This window comes from Sorex araneus, chromosome 1 (genome assembly GCF_027595985.1).
Source record: "Sorex araneus isolate mSorAra2 chromosome 1, mSorAra2.pri, whole genome shotgun sequence".
NCBI lineage: Eukaryota > Metazoa > Chordata > Mammalia > Eulipotyphla > Soricidae > Sorex > Sorex araneus.
The window spans coordinates 215323493-215342538 of NC_073302.1; the positions used below are offsets into that span (position 1 = coordinate 215323493).

Here is a 19046-nt window from a genome sequence, read left to right on the forward strand (position 1 = left end):
TGTTTCCAAGAGCTAAAATTATATTTAAACCAATTTTATTTTTAGCCTCTCATAATATTTAGTGTAGTATAATAAGAGCTTTTGATAAATTCCTAATGTATGAAAAATTGATATAAATTATTCTAATTCCTGAAACTAATTTCTGAATTTAAGTTATGCTGTGTTTACAGTTTGCTCTTTTTTTATTGCATAAACTAAGAAATTGAGTGTTACAGAATTTAAGTAAGTTTATATTTTACATCCCCACTGGTTAAACATTTTGCTGAGATTTTCTACCTACTAGTCTGATAGCAGAACTTCCCAAATTCCTCAATATAAGTAGATATAATACACCCTTAGTTGTTCTGTTTATAAATTAGCTTAGACTTGAAATAATAACAAAGCAGTTGATTACAACAATTTGTAAATGCTGATGTTTTATGGATTATTATAATGCAGTGCAAAATTAAAATGGCAGGTGCAATACTCAGTATTTAAGCTGAATTCTGTTCTATCACATAATGGCAGTATAATCTTGGGCAGGTTACGTACTCTTCTATTACTTACGTAATTGCACTGTTACTTATGTGAAATGGAAACAATAGGGTTTTTTGTTGTTGTTGTAAATATGTGGTTAATACCACCAAGTATGTAGGCATTATTTTATATGAACAAGATATTAATTTCACCCTCGTGACCAATGAATTCAGAAAGCTTTTATCACTTGCTCCAAATCTAATGCATATAGCAACAGGGTTACAACTAGCATTCCTAGTTTATGATTTACATCTCTAAAATATTCCCACTAGATAGTATGTTATATCTCCATGCATGAAATAAATAAATTCTGTAAAAATTATGTTTTAGAACAGTTGGGAAAGCCAGATTAGTCAGAGAATTTAAATAGAGAAGAAACATCTTTTTAGTAGGCTTTTTACCTTTCAGCCAGATATCTTGGAGAGGATAGTCTAGTATAAATAAATGACTGCTTAAATGCTATATTTTTCAGAAAAATAAGTGAGATCTAGATGGAAGGTCTTTTATAATACTCTGTTTCAAACTTTGAGCAATTTAATTATTGAAATGTAAAATCTATTTCTAATTAAACCACTCTTCAGAATGTTCTTGTAGATAATTTGCTGTTAAATTAAGTTTTTTGTATCAATATAATCTTGGAGCTTACTTTTTTAAATTTATCATTACTGAACTGTGGTAGAAGAATATAAGTGATTTCTTTATATTATTCACCTCAATATTACTATAATACTTAATTTTTTCTTTTTATGTTGTATTGCTTTTCAAATGCAAATATTATCCAAATCAAAAACTTTCACTGAATTTTTAAAAAAAATCTTTCAAATTGTGCTTTTGATAGGTTTTGATACACTTGAGAATAGTTATGGCCTATGTAAAACAGTAGATGTGTTTTATCTTTGTCTTATTAAATGTTGTGTCTCCTTGTGATGCATATATTTATGGTTATATGTTTGATTAAATCATTAATTTGTAGATGACGTCTATAACAAATCAAATGTCTTAGATTATTCTAAATATTAAAGGATTTCAAAATCAACCATATGAATTTTTTCAGTATTTGGTACTCTGAAAATAATATTATTGATAATCATATTGAGACAGATGAGAATATATATTTCTGGTATTGTACAGTGAATAAAATAACCAGAGATCCTAATTTCTTGCCTTGCATCTCAGTCCAGTTGTTTTAGCACCCTATGAATGGTGTTTCCCAGGTAGGTAAACACTATAATAAGATACACTGACATTATAATATTTATAACATTTTTTGTGATTTTTGTCTTATACAAAGTTTTGGGATTTTTTTTGTTTCATATCCACAATAAGCAAGTAATGGACAAATAATTTCATTATTAAAAGCTCTTATTTTTAAAAAAAATATAATAAAGTTTAAAAACCACTTTTTATTACAAAAGTATGCATTTTTTCTAATCAGATCATTAATGAGTTAAAATATAATCCTGCATTGATACTTCACTTCAAGGATTTATGGGAGAGTTAGTGGTAAATAATTGTGTATTGTCCTTATATCATTGCAAAGAAAGTTGCATTTATTCATGATTTGATTTGATGACAAGACACTTGTTGATGTTTATTTAGACAAACAGCATTTATAGAGATATTTTATAGATAGATAGTTAATGTTTTAATCCCTGGAAACACAGTAGTAAACAAAAGCGTACAGTATTGGAAAAAAATAATATTAAACAATCTCAAGAATCCAGGATTTACAGGCGACTGTACGAAGGAGAAAATAATCATAAATTCTTCAAGATAATTGCTAGCAAAATTTATGTTCATTTCCCCAATTTATGATACTATTCTAACATATATTTCTCATCTTCATTAGCTTGACTCTAGACTCATATGTAGGCTAGGGAATTATATCAAGTGAAGTTGTAATTTTTTCCTCAAAGGGGGGAAAAATGAAAAAGTAAAGGAAGGAATAGCGATCAGTACCTCAAACCTAGCTTAATTAAAAGATTTGAAATCTTGTCTTTGTGATTCTGATGTACCTGAATAGAGTGAAAATTAAAATATGCATTTTGGTTGACTGGAGAATTGCTCAATTGTTAGAGTACAAGCCTACCTTATTCTTGATTTTGAATTTGACTCCTGGCACCACATGCATTCCTCCTTAAGCAAGCTCAGGGCTATTCCTGATGCCTCCTGAATGCGGACAGATATTCTACAGAAGAGCTGAGATGCTTGATAAACTACCAAAATGTGCATTTCACTCTCATTTTTCAGATATAAAACAACAAATTATTTTCCAACTAGTGTAGTATACAATGTTTAGACCATTTGAATGAAGATGGTATAATAAATCGGCATACTCAGGATATTGGTAAAGAACTGACACTACATTATTTTATTCTCTCTCTCCTTTCTATCTCTGTCTCTCTGTCTCTCTCTGTCTCTGTCTCTCTGTCTCTCTCTGTCTCTCTCTCTGTGTAGCCCTCCCCTTCTCCCCAAGTGGAGCACTTTGTCTTTATTCAAATTCACCACAAATTTGATATTCAATTTCAATTTCACCCATTTTGCTGCTGATACATGCTACTGTATCTGTTAGCTATTGTAATACTTAAATGAGTTCTTTCATTGTTTCTATTTGAATGTCTTCAAACCTATTGATTCTAAGTTCAAAGGTCATTTTCAGGACCTTAAGCACTGGGTGCCCACAGGTCAGGTGCCCAAGCTCATTACAGGGTATGCTGACCTACTTCTGCCTGCAGAGAATTTATTACTTTGTTTCAGTTTGACTGCTCTGATCTGGGTCCACTGTCTGCATTATTGGCAACTTTTATTTCACTGTCACTGTATCACTGTCATCCCATTGCACATCCATTTACTCCAGCGGGCACCATTAGTGTCTCCATTGTGAGATTGTTTTACTGTTTTTGGCATATCGAATATGCCACAGGGAGCTTGCCAGGCTCTGCCGTGTGGGCGTGATACTCTAGCTTGCTGGGCTCTCTGAAAGGGACGGAGGAATCAAACCCTGGTCTGCCATGTGCAAGGCAAACGCCCTACCTGCTGTGCTGTCGCTGCAGCCCTTATTGATTGATTGATTGATTGATTGATTGATTGATTGATTGATTCACTTTGGTTTGGGACCAACATCCAGCTGCATTTACAAATGGCTATCTCCTGGCGGTACTCTCGGAATCAATCCTATGTGGTGACGGGAATGGACCAAGATCAACTATGTGTGAGGCCACAGGAAGAGCCCCTGCAATACAGCCCTGGCTGTTTTAAAGCAAATTTTCTTCTACAATTAATATGAATCTTTTTCCATAACATAGTGCTGCTACCTGGCTCCAGCATTCCCATGTTTGTCTCTGTTGCTAAAATACATTTTTTTATGAACCTTTATTTTAAATGTAAAACACGTTCATAGTAGAATTTAAAAAAATCTTGATGTGTTAAATGTTACGGTATTAGTAGTTTGTCTCAAGCAGTAGTAGTATTTCAAATTGTAAAATTTTGTTATTATTTTAAATTAAAAATTATTCTTTTTTATGGGGCTGAGAGATAGCACAGTGGGGAAGGTGTTTGTCTTGCACTCAGCTGACCCGAGTTTGATTCTCAGCATCCCACATGGTCCCTGGAGCATTGCCAGGAGTAATTCCTGAGTATATGAGCCAGGAGCAACCCCTAAGCATTGGTGGGTGTGACCCCAAAAGCAAAAGATGTATATTTTTTTAAGGTTAAAAAATATATCTTAGAAAATATATGAAACTATGTTCTGAGACTAAAATGCTTGTGCTGTTTAGTCAGGAAACTTTTAGCATTTCTACTTCTAATACATTTTTTATATTAATTTTAATGAAATGTGTCTCATTCTTATACTGCATATTTGAAAATATATAATGTAGCTTATATATATTACCCTACTATTACTAGCATCAGAAGCCTAATTTTATATTTCATACAATTTTGCTAAACCATATTAAAAAGAGCTTTTTATTTGAGGACAAAATATATAAAATCTATCATGACTCAGGATCACGAAATCCCGTTAATCACGGATTTCTCAGGCAGGCTCAGTAACCTCTTATTTCGTCCTTTCCCTGAGATCTTAAAAGTCTATCTCGACTGGACCCTCCTAAGGATGTTGCACTGGGGGCTCTTTCAGAGAGAGTCAGGGGAAAGAGATCCAGCTTGTTACTGGATTTAGCATATGAACACACCATGGGAAGCTTGCAAGGCTGTCCCATGTGGGCAGGAAACTCTCAGAAGATTGCCAGTTTCTCCCAGAGGGAGAAGTAGGCTACAAGATTGCAGCTGTGCGCTTCTGAGAGCTTGCTTTTAAGTCTCTCTCTGGATGTTGGCCGTTGATGGGATTACACACACCTGGGTTCCTCTGCCGGTATCTTCATGCATGAGGCCTGTTCGAATGTGTGGAGAGAAGCCTCGAGCATGGCTATACCTAGGTTCCGGTGGTCTTCAGCTGCAGGGAGCTCTGCTCGGGGTGGGGAGGGAAGCCAGGCGTGCGGGCAAGAGAATTTCTTATAATATCTATAGAAATAAAAAATGGGCCAGACATTTTTAGTAATATCTCTCATTTTTCTTTGTATTTTGGTTTGATTTGAGGGCCACACCTGGCGATGCTCAGGGCTTATGTCTGGCTCTGTACACAGGGATCACTCATTACAGGTTCAGGGAATCTTGTGGTGTACTATGGATAGAAACCAGGTGGACAACTTGCAAGTCAAGTACCCTACATACTGTACTCTCACTACAGCATGGATATCTCTTAAGTTTTAAGGTAAAATTTCAGCCTCATAAAGAGAGGGTAAAATATATAAATATATATTTAATATATAGGATATAATATATGCAATATTATATAGATGTATAATATACAATATTGTATAGATGTATAGTATACAATATTACAAATATATTAAATATTACATAATAAATTACATAATATTACAATAATATACAATATTACATTGGATATATTTTTAGTATTTGGAGTCATAATTGGAGAAGATATACTAATATTTGGATGAAATTCATAGTATATTACCTTAAAAATAAGACCACAAGGTCTATAATATCAGTAGAGGGGTCAGAGTGACTTCTGTGTGTATAGCTAGGGGTATCCTGAGCATCGCCTGGTGTAGCCTCGTAATAAAAACAAATAAACAAACAAAAATATCAGTAGAGGGGATGTTGAGAAACTCCGTGCTGAAGATTGATAAGAGTAACCTGTTGTCACTGCATGGGTGCAAAAGGGAGAGAATAGTGAAATGATATTTAAGATTGTTCTTTTACTCACAGCAAATGGTACATATTTAAGCTGCTCTCCTGCCCCTAAATCTCACAGCAGTGTGATAGTCCAGGGAGGCGCTAAGCAAGCTGTCAGCTATGCTAAAATGGAGCAAACCTCCAGGGGAATTTGTACCTATTAAACAAACATCTAACATTGCAGCTAACAGCAAGTTCTCTTCAGCCTTAGTGGTTTGAAGAGTGATCATCATATGTTAATGCGGTCCTTCTTAATTCAGGAGCTTAGAGGAGTAGTTATAGAAATTGTTCTCCTATCTCAACACTGCTAAGTATAAATTCATAACATAGATTTATTTATATTCTATAAATAATAAGCTTGATTATATCTTTAGCTCACACTATATAATCACTTTAAATTTGTTCCATGTACATGTGTTGAAATTCTTATGACAATGATAATATTGTTCCTTAGGATATTTTTCTAAAGTGTACCTTATATATTTATGAATACTTTCAAATACTGTCATTTCCTGAAGTCCTTGTGCGTGATCCCACCTGCAGACATGACAAATGTGTATTCAGGTGTCTGAAATGAATTTCACCAGGCACCCTGCGCCTCTCTTAAAGGAATCTCATAAAGACTCTTGCAGTTCCTCTAGCATGAACTCAGCTAGCTCTCCTGGGCCTTATATACCTACATACATTACCAAAACATTACCAACCTTGATACTTTCTCCTATTCTATATATATATATATATATATATAGATAGATAGATAGATAGATAGATAGATAGATAGATAGTAATTATCTTAAGTGTATTTTGATTGTTGCTGTCTTGCTTTAAATAATAGGTTTTAAGGCATAGGATTTCATTTGTTCAGATCATGAATAAATCCTCAAGTCTAGAACAGCACTTGCCATATAATAAGTATACAAAAATACACATTTTATGGAGGGTCTTTTCATTTTTCTGGTAATTTTTTTAAACTGTAATTAAATTTATTCAGCAAAACTAAGAAATGTTAAAAACCATTATTTTGGTTCTAAAGGGAGAATAAGACCATTAATTATTTTTATGAAGTAAAATGTATTTGGGAATTTACTGAAATTTGTCCTATAATAAGTTTCCCCCAGTGATTTTTTTTAGGAATTTTGTGAATTATACATATTTTCCATGACTCGTTTGAGAGTCTGTCACTTGCTTTTACCTGTGGCTCCAGGTTCAAACTCATAGCTTTGCTTGTGCAAGGAAAGTGCTATACTGCTGATCTGCATGTCCAGCTCTGATCATCTCTTACTTAAAAAAAAAAAAAACAGACAAAAAAAACATTGATGTGTTTTAGTTTAGACATCACTTTTCCTTAATATATTTTCCCCAAGGCATTCTATATTTATTTATTTTATAGGGGTGATCTTGAGAGATCTGGGGAGGCAACATCCAGCCCTCTCTCTCTCTGTACACACACACACATGTGTGTGTGTACAGAGAGAGAGAGGGGTCCGGGCAGTGCTTGGGATTGAACTGGAGGGTCTGCATGCAAATAATGAGCTCCCCCACTTTGAACTCTCTGATCCTTTCCCAGATCTGTATCCTTAATCAACATCTTTTTTTTTTCTTGCACAGATTTAAATTATATTTTCTTCGCATAGATACATGATTACTTTGAATACTTTCATAATATTTGCTCTTTAGATAAAGTATCCTTCACCATTTGTTTATATCTTTGCACTGATATCATAAGGATTTATTTAGTTTGTTCTAACAATTTTGCTATAAAGCATAGCATTAATATCAGCTTTTCGACTATCATCCTTTTCCTATTGCTTACACACAATTAGCCTTTGGCATTTCCCCAGAGCATTCATTTATTGCGTTACATTGAAAATAAAATTTAACTACTCTGATTTAGATTGGCATATTTATTTTTGGGAAAAACCTAAAAAAAATGTTGACATAAATCTCTTGACTGAAGTATTAAACTTGAATTTCACGTTTTTCCGTGATAAATTTGGCTGTTATCTGCTTAGATTTTTGAATCTATAGCATTTACTCACTTCCTCCTTTTTATCATTTTAATACCTTAATTATTTTCATATATGCATTAATTTACTCTGCATAATCAAGCATCAAAGAAAATTTGATAAGAAAATAATAGTTATGGTTTATGAAGAATAATAATTTGTGATTTGATAGCTGGAAGAGTAATCCTTACTGTAATAATCTCACTCTGTCTCCATTCACTTCATCTATTCAAAGCCCTTGCTTTTCTTTTTTAACTGTCACGAACCCACTTTCATGAATGTTAGTCCTTGAATCAAACTTCCAGACCTATTGTACTGACTGACAACTTAAGATATGTTCTTACTAATCCTCTTACTTTTGAGAGCTTTTATTCCCTTGTTTATAAAATGTAGACATTTCACAGTATATTTAGTATCCTTCAGTCTCAAAAATATATTTCTTTTTTTTTTAATCTTTGGGTCACACCCGGCGATGCACAGGGGTTACTCCTGGCTCTGCATTCAGAAATTACTCCTGGCGGTGCTCCAGGAACCATATGGGAGGCCGGGAATTCAAACCAGTATCGGACTCGTGCAAAGCAAATGCCTACCCGCTGTACTATCACTCTAGCCCTCAAAAAAAATTACTTCTTATCTAGACTGTTGATAAGCTTACTAGTACATTTGTTTTTGCCTCACTATAAATTTAAAATGCTATAGAACAAGAAGGTTTATCAGCACATATGTGTTTTCTTAGATACTTATGGAAAAAATTTCTTTGAGATAAAATTCTATTGACTTCTTTTACTACTTTACCTGTTATTAGTGTGTATTGTGTGTCCTTTTCTCCTCTCTCAGGGTACCAATGTGGGTATGGAAAACATTTAAAGATAGTAAGGTAAGCTCCAGGAGAATGATCACAGGAAAGACTACATTTATTCTTTGTCATGACAATTACAAACATAATAAAGGCTTACAGACTCTAATTTTTAAGTAATACTTTGAACTTACTAACAATGCCCAATAGTCTAACTAAACAAGAATATTTATTATTATCATTTTTATGACTTCCTGGTGCTACTGTGTTAATGATTATGAGCGATATCCTACTCGTCTGCATATATGATACAACTATATATGTGATACAGTGTGGTTTGTGCCAGCAGGACTAAGGGCAACAAGGTTATGCCCATGTTACTGATGGTGATGTGGGTGTGGTGTAGGGGACAAAAACTGCAGATTTGCACATGAAAGTTATGCTTGCACCTGTTTCTGCTATCTCCTCTGGCTCTTCCTTTATTTTCATTAAAATGTTCAGTAAAATGATGAATTCAGGTGCTACTTTTTTTTTTAGATGATTAAAGGTAAAAAAAAAAAACAACTCAGTGTAAGGCATATTGAAAATGGACTTACCAAATAATTTTCTATAAAATTAAATTCTACAAGTTACTTCAAATGGGGACTGGAGTGATAGCGCAGCAGGTAGGGCATTCGCCATGCACACAGCTGATCCAGGTTTCATTCCTCCACCCCTCTCCGAGAGCCCGGTAAGCTACTGAGAGTATCCCGCCTGCACAGCAGAGCCTGGCAAGCTACCCATGGTGTATTTGATATGCCAAAAACAGTAACAACAAGTCTCACAATGGAGATGTTACTGGTGCCTGCTCAAACAAATCCATGAGTAAGGGGATGACAGCGACAGTGACAGTGACTTCAAATGGAGCTGCCTTCTTACCAAACATCTAATATATAGGGGATTTTAGGTTAATGTAATAAATTTCAAGGTATTTTTGTTTCTCGTAAATTTAATCTTCATAGGACAAAACTAGTATTAAAATAGCTATTATTTTGTATTTAGTTGTCTCTGTTTGATTTTGCTTGGTTAATAGGCAAAATTGATTAGTAAAAAGACATCTCTGAGCCTTTAGTTGTTACCATCCATTCATAATGGGAGCTCATTCAAAATTTATTTTGTCAGTTAACAGTAAAAGTTTGTGTAGAGTCTTAAGAAAAAGTTTTAGGAACATAGCATCCTTTTACTGAGATAGGGAGGCTTGTATATTGATCATTATAAATTATTTCTAGCTTCCTAGATCAGACTTTTTCTAGTGTAAGTCACTTTACTTTGTGGAAGATCTTTTGTGTCATACCAGTTGCCCCTTTGGAATATTTTTTTGGGGGTAAGGTACCACTCAAAGACTATTCCTAGCTCTGCAGCCCCACTCCAGTTCCCCCACTCAGATCGGATGTGTCCCAGTCCCGAATCCCAGAGCCGTGTTAGTTGCTGCTCAGTGTCGCCAGGGCTCCATCTGGAGAAGGTGTTCTGGCTCCAACAAAATTTTATGCCGACACAACACTATAAAACTCATATACACTATAAAAAATAGAGCTGTTTTTAAAATAGCAAGATTGAAATGGGTGCAGTGACAATCAATTTATTATTATGTTGATAAAATTATGTTAGAAAGTAACCAAGAGACAATTTGATCATTTAACCCATTTTTTAGTGTAGAGTTTAAGAAATTGAAACATCTAACGTCTCTATTAAATAAATGTATAAATTCTAATACCCCAGATCTATAATAATATTTTAACTTTAGAACTGTTTTCCTCACTTTTTGAAATATAACTTTGGACATTCTAGGCAATAAATTAGCATAAATAAGTTATAGTATTTTTAAACTTTTTTTTAATTTAGACAATTTTTATGCTTATTTATCCTTATTTCCTTAATGACATAAATCATTTCTAGGAAATAAAATCACTAACTAGAAGGATTTCTCACTTATACTTAAGTGAAGAATTTAACTTTAAGAAGATTATGGATGCTTTTATAATATTAAATATTTATTTCTAGCTTTACATTCTGTTTGATTAAAATTGATTAAAATTCTTACACTATTATGGTAATTGACTTTGAAAAAAATTGTGAAATATGTATTAACAATTCCTCTGTTTTTACACGTTTTTATAATTTGTGATATAGTTCCCGGTTGAAAATGTTTAAAAGCTCTTGCATTCTACTTGCTATATGATCTCTATAGCACCTTAGTTGTTAGTTTGTTTATTTGTTTTTTAATGTTATACATTTGTAACTATTTTTTCTTCAATTATTATTGAGGCACAGTTACAATACTTTTAGGGCCAGAGACATAGAACAGAAAATTAAGATCTTGCCTGGGATGTACAACAATATGGTAATCTTAAGTATTTACATTGAACATGAAGAAGTTTGTTTTCATTCTGAATTATATGAATAAATGTCTCATTCATTTTGAATCTAATCTAGAGACCATCAACCAAAAACTCAATAACTGTTATGATAGTAGGTTTATTATTGTCAAATTTTATCTTGATTGCATTTTAACAATCATGTTTTCATGTGCTAGTAACAAGTATCTTTGTATCCACATATGATTGTTTAACTTTTGAATACGACCAGCCTCTATGCATGCCTAGTAGTCTAAATACTGAGCTATTTTGAATATATACTCTCTCAGAGTCAATCTTGGAGAGGTTTTAAGGAGTTATTTCAAAATGAAATATAAAATCCACATAAAATCCATACCCAATATCTCCTAGTATTGCATCCAAAACATATGTTGATTAACAGCAATTCCATTGATTATAGATGAAGAATGCTTCTGCTATAAATGTACATAGAAAAGAAATTAGTTGATTGTTCATCCTTTGTTATATAAACATTAGAGAGGGAATTTCTCTGTTCCTATTAAGGATAGAATTAAAAGTTTCCAAATTTGCACATACACCTTTTCATTATATTTTTTTTTTAATGTAGGAGTAGCACTACTCTGTAGCACTGTCATCCTGTTGTTCATCGAATTGCTCGAGCGGGCATCGGTAATGTCTTCATTGTGAGACTTGTTGTCACTGTGTTTGGCATATTGAATACGTCAGGTGTAGCTTGCTGGACTCTGCCATGTGGGTGCGATACTCTCGGTAGCTTGCCGGGCTCTCCGAGAGGGGCAGAGGTATCAAACCCGGGTCGGCCACATTCAAGGCAAATGCTTTACCCACTGTGCTATCACTCCAGTCCATGAGTAGGATATAACTCATAATCATAGGCTACTAGAAGTAGTAGTAAGAAATCTGCTACTTCTAATAATAATAACAAATTTGCAAAACATATATTATAAACCAAATATTATTTTAAGAGCTTTCGTATGCTAATTATTTTTTCATCAAAAGATCTGATATGTTAAACACTTAGTATTCCCATTTTTTTAAGATCTGGAGATTAAAGGTTACAAAGAAATGTGATTAGTTAGAGACAGTGAGTAGCATAACCTAGGTACTGTGACTAAGAATTCATGATAATAATTATTTTATTAATTTCAGTTAAATATTTTATTTTACTATTCTACCAAATGAAGTGGAGTGATAGCACAGTTTTAGGGTGTTTGCTTTGAACCCTGGAGTATTTGATATGCCAAAAATGGTAACAACAAGTCTCACAATGGAGACATTACTGATGCCCACTTGAGCAAATCAATGAACAATGGGACCACAGTGCAGTGTTATTCTACCAAATATACATACTGTAAAATATGATATATTAGAAAATTACTAAAATAAAGTGTGTTAAAATTATTCCAAATTTTGTTTCTTAAAATTTAATTCTATTTCATTTTAACTACTTATTTGTAACTGACTGCATATACTTTTTCTAGTTAAAGTTGGTCACTATTTAAATGTAAGTATATAAAATAGACATTTTCAAAGAATAAAAGATTAAATATATTTTTAAGTAATACCCATAATAAAATCCAGAACATTCATCTCTAAGGATTTTTAATACTTGACAAACTAGTAAATGCAGATTTTGAGAACTTGTTATCTTCTGGCAGTATGCTAAGTATTTTAAATGATGTCATTTACATAATGAAATTTTGTCTAATTATACTCCACAGAATATTGATTTCACTATTATCTTCACATTAAAAATGGAAAAATAATGATAGGTGTGACCATGTTGTTAATCTAAAGGTCAGAAAAAAATTTGAATACAGATACTATCATAAAAAGTTTATACATAAAGTAAAAATTTTCAGGATACTTGTCAAAATGAAAATTTAAAGGATATTTTGATAAATAAGGATATTTTTATACTGAAGTAAATATTAAATGCAATACAATTTTTTTAATCAACTTTAATGATAAGTGAGCCTTAGACTATAAAAAGCATAAACAGTGACTCTCTTCCTATTATTCTAAATAGGAAAGTTCTCAGTAAAATTAAGTGTCTATAAAGTAAAGACAAAATTAAACTTTTTTTCGTAAGCATAGACACAATTAACCTGTGAAAATTACTCATATTGGGTGGTAATGAAGCAGATAGCTTAGTGAAATTGAGAACATATCTGATTCAGTATAATGAGATTTTCAGTTAGATCAAATAACACATTGTATTAGTCATCCTGAGACAGAGCACAAGTTGATTAGCAGAAAAGGTCACAAAAGAAAATTATGATTTTTTTTCCAGAACAAGAAGGGGCATTGTTAAAGAATATTATTGTTGTAAATACTCATTGTTTACACATATATCTTGATTTCATAGTTGCATTTGAATACAGAAATCTTTTTCTAAAAGAACTAAGATAACTCATACCCATATTTTACCTCAACCTAGGAAGAAAATAAATGAAGGTTTTCCTGGTTTTAAAATGATAAGTTCATAATGTTTTCTCATCTAGTAGAGGTACAGGACAGCTTAATAGATCTCCACAATGGAGTTGCATGACTTGGGTTCTTTATCCCAGTTTTACCATTTCTTAATAATAGTCCATAAATCTTCAGTTTAAGGTGTTAAAATTTCTCTTTCTACATAGAATTTGAATTTGTTGAAATTTTCATGCTTTGTATTTTAAAAATTCATTTAAACTATCAGTTTGTTTAGTTTATAGGAATTTTTAGTAGAATTCTGTGAAAAATAGCCTGAATTATGCAGAATTATTGAAGGCTTTCTTTGAGACTTACTGTAGAATTCTATAACAAAAACTTGTTTCAGACATTTAGACATGTGGTTCGTGTGTTTCTGAAGGACCTGTTCATCTTTTGATGCACACATTCAAAACATTCAAATTACTCTATTCACATTACATATTATTACAGATTTGAGCACGAACATTATATAACCTATTGCTGTTAATTTTCCATTGGGTGTTCTGGGTAAGTGCATTTTTGTTCAGAGTTTTATTTCTTGCTCTATCTCCCCCCTCTCCCCTGTGTCCTATCCCCTATCTTTATTCTCCTCTCCTCTCCTCTCATTTTTTCTCCTCCCCTCCCCTACTTATCCATCCCCCTCCCATCCCCAGCCCTCCTTTCTCTATCCTCTACTTTCTTCTCAACACTATTTCAGTGAAAATTAATTAAGAGAGGGCTAATCACACAAAATTTTATACTCAATAAAATTCTAATGTATTCCAGGATAGGATGATGATTGCCAAAACAGAAAATCACACTAGTATCTCTCCTGCACGGCAGAGCCTGGTAAGCTCCCCGTGGCATATTCGATATGCCAAAAACAGTAACAACAAGTCTCACAGTGGAGACATTACTGGTTCCTTCTCAAGTAAATTGATGAGCAATGCGTTGTCAGTGACAGTGAAATACATCATGGATCAGAATTCATTAAAATATTTATTAAATAGAAATAATGAGTGGTACTATTGTAAAATGTTTCATCTGTTTACTCACTGACAGATCTGGACAATGTGGAAGGCATTGCAGTGGACTGGATTGGAAATAACCTTTACTGGACCAATGATGGCCATAGGAAAACCATCAATGTGGCAAGGCTGGAAAAGGCGTCTCAGAGTCGAAAGACTCTTTTGGAGGGAGAAATGTCACATCCCAGAGGAATTGTGGTAGATCCTGTTAATGGGTATGCCCTTTTTCATTAGCTTTATGTAATACAATTTATTGTAAAAAATATTTTCTGGCTACTCATTCAGTGATGAATTTTCCTTTTCTTTTTCTTTTTTTTTTTTTTTGAGTGCTGAGTTTTCCCAACATGGTGCTCAGAAAGCTCAGATTTGTTCTGAGTGATTGTCTGCCAATTCGCCTGTTCAACATTAGGGCCCGATGATATGGATCTATTCAGGCTGTGTTGTCAGGAATGATAATGGATGATCTTCCAGGCCTATGTCCAGTGATTTAGGGGACTCTAGGGCAACATCATGCAATATTCAGAGAATATGCTGTGCCAGGTGCAGATCCAGGGTAGCTGCATGCAATTTATGCGACTTAACTCCATCTTATCTCTTCAGCCCTTACAATTCTTAGGTATACATAAGCTTACACATGAATTGTCATACTTGGGCAAGTTATTTTTTAGAAACATCTTTTTCTAAAGTATACATGAAGGAAATATGATAAGATAGATAAAATGAAGTAGATTATCTTTGAAAAATGCTTATTTTCTAATTTATTTATATAAACCATATATATATGTATATATATATTTTGCCCACGGCAGAGCCTGGCAAGCTACCCGTGTGTATTGGATATGCCAAAAACGTAACAATAAGTCTCTCAATGAGAGACATTACTGGTGCCTGCACAAACAAATCGATGAGCAATGTGATGACAGTGACAGTGACAATGAAACCATATTTTTAAAATTTAATACAGATTGACAAAGAAATTGATTTATTTCAATCAAGGGATTTGTCAACTTAAAATTTAAAGACAGTTAAATTTAATATATTATGTAAAAAGACAAGTTATATTTATATTCTGTGTATATTTGTTGTGAAAATTCATATTGTTAAATATGTTACTTTGTTGCTATTGATAACCATCATTATAATCCTTTGGATTCTTTGCAATTCCCATTCACTTTACAAGTCTTGCTGGTCATTGGTCTAGATAGGTAAAACTGAGCCATTTGTCTCCAAGACTTTGATCATATCCACTTTGCTCCACTATCACTATAATTTCATAGTTTTTATGGAGCTGGACTTATAGCACTTCCTCTGCATTTGACTGACCCAAGTTTGATTCCTGGTTCTCCATATGGTCTCCAAGACCACCAGGTGTGATTCCTAATCAGTGATCCAAATATAATCCCTGAACACAGGCAATATGGCCCCAAATTCTGGATTTGTAATCACATAATTTCAGATATAAACAGTTCTCATATAGTAATGTCATCATATGGTACATGCTACTCGTTTGGGGATAGACTATTTTGTGCAATTATGGAAAATATTTTTCTTGATTTTTGAGTCACTATGTGAACTAATAAAATGATCTAGAAATACTAAAGAGGTAAAAAATTACACAATTTCAAAATTATAGAAATACATTGTTTTCCTATTACATAACTGTTTTATATGTATTTCCCCTCCCAAATTATATTTCACAACTTAAGATAGAAGAAAATAAATATTTTTTATAGTTCATTACACACAAACAAGAAATATTTAATTGTTTGGAGTCATGATGATCTTATAACTGAAATCACTACATTGCTGTTCTCAGATTTATTCAGGTTGAGAATATCTCCAAATAAAATCAGCATGCTTCTTCATGGGATGACACTTAAACGAAAGAAAAACTCATTGAAAGTGTTTTTGTGAGACATAATTGCAAAGCAATTTCAGTGGTTTTATGTGTAGATTCTATAATTATCTGTTCCATTCTCAGACTTTAAAATGAAGTCATCTACCTGACCTTTAAACCAAGGGAATCTTAATTTTTAGAGGAAATATTTATTTTACACTGTCTAAAATATACTTGGAGCAAAATCTTTCAACTGTGTCTTAAAGCAGAATTACCCTTGTTATTATTCTGCTAGAGATTTTTTCCCAACAAGGTTAAAGTGTCTTTATAATGCTCATGTACATAACATAAATGTGGAGCTACAGAAAAAAATGATTGGAAAGAAATTTTGAGTTCACAGATCTAAGATCCATTTTTTTCTTACAAAATTCAGCAGTTCTCTTCAACACTACCTTTATCGAATAACATCTAATTTTGTTCAAAACATATAGCACCTAAATAGTTCAGATTATTTGGGGGCCACTCTGATTGCTATGACATTTTTCCCTTTTTCAGTAAGGCAATATTTATATCCATGTAATATCTTTTCACATACTGATCTTATCTATCCCTCTGGTACCAGTGAGTTTAATCTTAAACCTTTTCTTTAGATAAATTTTCAAAGAGTAGACTGTTATTATGTACTAACCTGAAGAGCAAACATATTCTATGTATATTACATATGCATATATGTTAAGAATAAAGTGTTAGGGAGAAGCAAATAGCTGATATAATAAAACTAACAAGTAGAACTAAATTAAATGTATTAGCTGAAGATCTTGAGCAGATATCAATTTAAGCTGAGACTTGATTGGAGAAAAAGAACTAGCCATAAAGAATGAGGTTAGCAGGAAAGTTTTAGGTAAATAAATGCTTTATTATGAGATCTTAAGTTGGGCAAAATCTTGACTGTCAGAGGACCTAAAATAAGAGTGCTGCACTAGGTCAATAGCAAGTCAGTCAGGGAAAAAATGCAAATTATTTGAGAGCTTTTCTTTTTTCTTCATTGTAGGGAGAATATAAAGAACTGACATAGTCATATTTATGGCTATATATATACATATACATATACATATATTAAATGACCTTTTTAAATTTTTTTTTTATTGAGTCACCAAGTGGAAAGTTACAAAGTTTTCAGGTTTAAGTCTCATTTATACAATGCTCGAACACTTATCCCTTCACCAGTGCACATATTCCACCACCAAGTATCACAGTATAGCTCCAACCCATCCCCCCACACCCCTAGCACCCCCACCACACCTAGCCCCCCCCCTTGCCTGTGTAACTGATACATTTCACTTTACTTTCACTTTGATTGAATTCAATATTTCAACAAAACTCACTATTATAGTTTGGAGAGTCTCTCCCCCTAAAGTCAGACCTGCTGAAAAGGAAGCATTTGGCAATTTGTTTTCCATTGCTGAGAATGGAGAGGTATGAGGTCGAGTGACCGCACCTAGTGGCCTCAGGTTTTGGGTTTTTGTATTTTAGTATTTTAGTAACTAAGTCCAGAAAAATATCTGCCAGAAGTTGCATCACTGCAAACTTGCACTTCTCAATTATATTATATTCCACATATGAGTGCAATCTTTCTATGTCTGTCTCTTTCTTTCTGACTCATTTCACTCAACATGATACTTTCCATGTTGATCCATTTATATGCAAATTTCATGACTTCGTGTTTTCTGACAGCTGCATAGTATTCCATTGTGTATATGTACCAGAGTTTTTTAACCAGTCATCTGTTTTGGGGCACTCTGGTTTTTTCCAGATTCTGGCTATTGTAAACAATGCTGCAATGAACATAGAAGTGCAGATGCCATCTCTACTATACCTTTTTGCATCTCCAGGATATATTCCCAAGAGTGGTATTGCTGGGTCAAATGGAAGCTCAATTTCTAATTTTTTGAGAATTGTCCATACTGTTTTCCAAAAGAGCTGAATGAGTTAGCATTCCCACCAGCAGTGAAGAAGAGTTCCTTTCTCCCCACATCCACGCCAACACCGGTTCTTTTTGTTTTTGAAGATGTGGGCCACTCTCTGTGGTGTGAGATGATATCTCATGGTTGTTTTTATCTGCATCTCCCTGATGATTAGTGATGTTGAACATTTTCTCATGTGCCTCTGAGCCATTCGGATTTCTTCTTTGGGAAAATTTTTGTTCATTTCATCACCCCATTTTTTGATCGGGTTGGCAGTTTTCTTCTTGTGGAGTTCAATCAGTGCATTGTATATCCTTGATATCAACCCTTTATCGGTTGGGTACTGCGTAAATATCCTTTCCCATTCTGTAGATTGTCTTTGTACTTTGGTCACTGTTTCTCTTGATGTGCAGAAGCTTCTTAGTTTGAGATAGTCCCATTTATTTATCTCTGTTTTGACCTGCTTGGCCAGTGACGTGTCAACTTTGAAGATATCTTTGACTTCAATGTTGTGGAGGGTTTTGCCGACCTTGTCTTCAATGTACCTTATGGTTTGTGGTCTGATGTTGAGGTCTTTAATCCATTTTGATCTGACTTTCGTACATGGTGATAGGTGGGGGTCTAAGCCCATTTTTTTGCATATAGCTGTCAAGTTTTGCCAGCACGATTTATTAAACATGATTTCTTTGCTCCATTTCACATTTCTTGCTCCCTTATCAAAGATTAGATGGTCATATACTTGGGGGGACGTGTCAGAGTATTCAACCCTGTTCCATTGGTCTGCTGCTCTGCCTTT

At 33.5% G+C, this 19046-nt stretch overlaps 1 protein-coding gene across 1 annotated transcript in view; it reads left to right on the forward strand.

Moving 5' to 3' along the window:
• Nucleotides 1–19046, forward strand: part of LRP1B (LDL receptor related protein 1B) — a 1943003-nt gene that overhangs the window by 1136491 nt on the left and 787466 nt on the right. The window contains exon 12 of the mRNA XM_055124030.1: nt 14484–14664. Within this exon, the coding sequence (XP_054980005.1) occupies nt 14484–14664 (181 nt within the window). The remainder of the gene's footprint in view (nt 1–14483; nt 14665–19046) is intronic.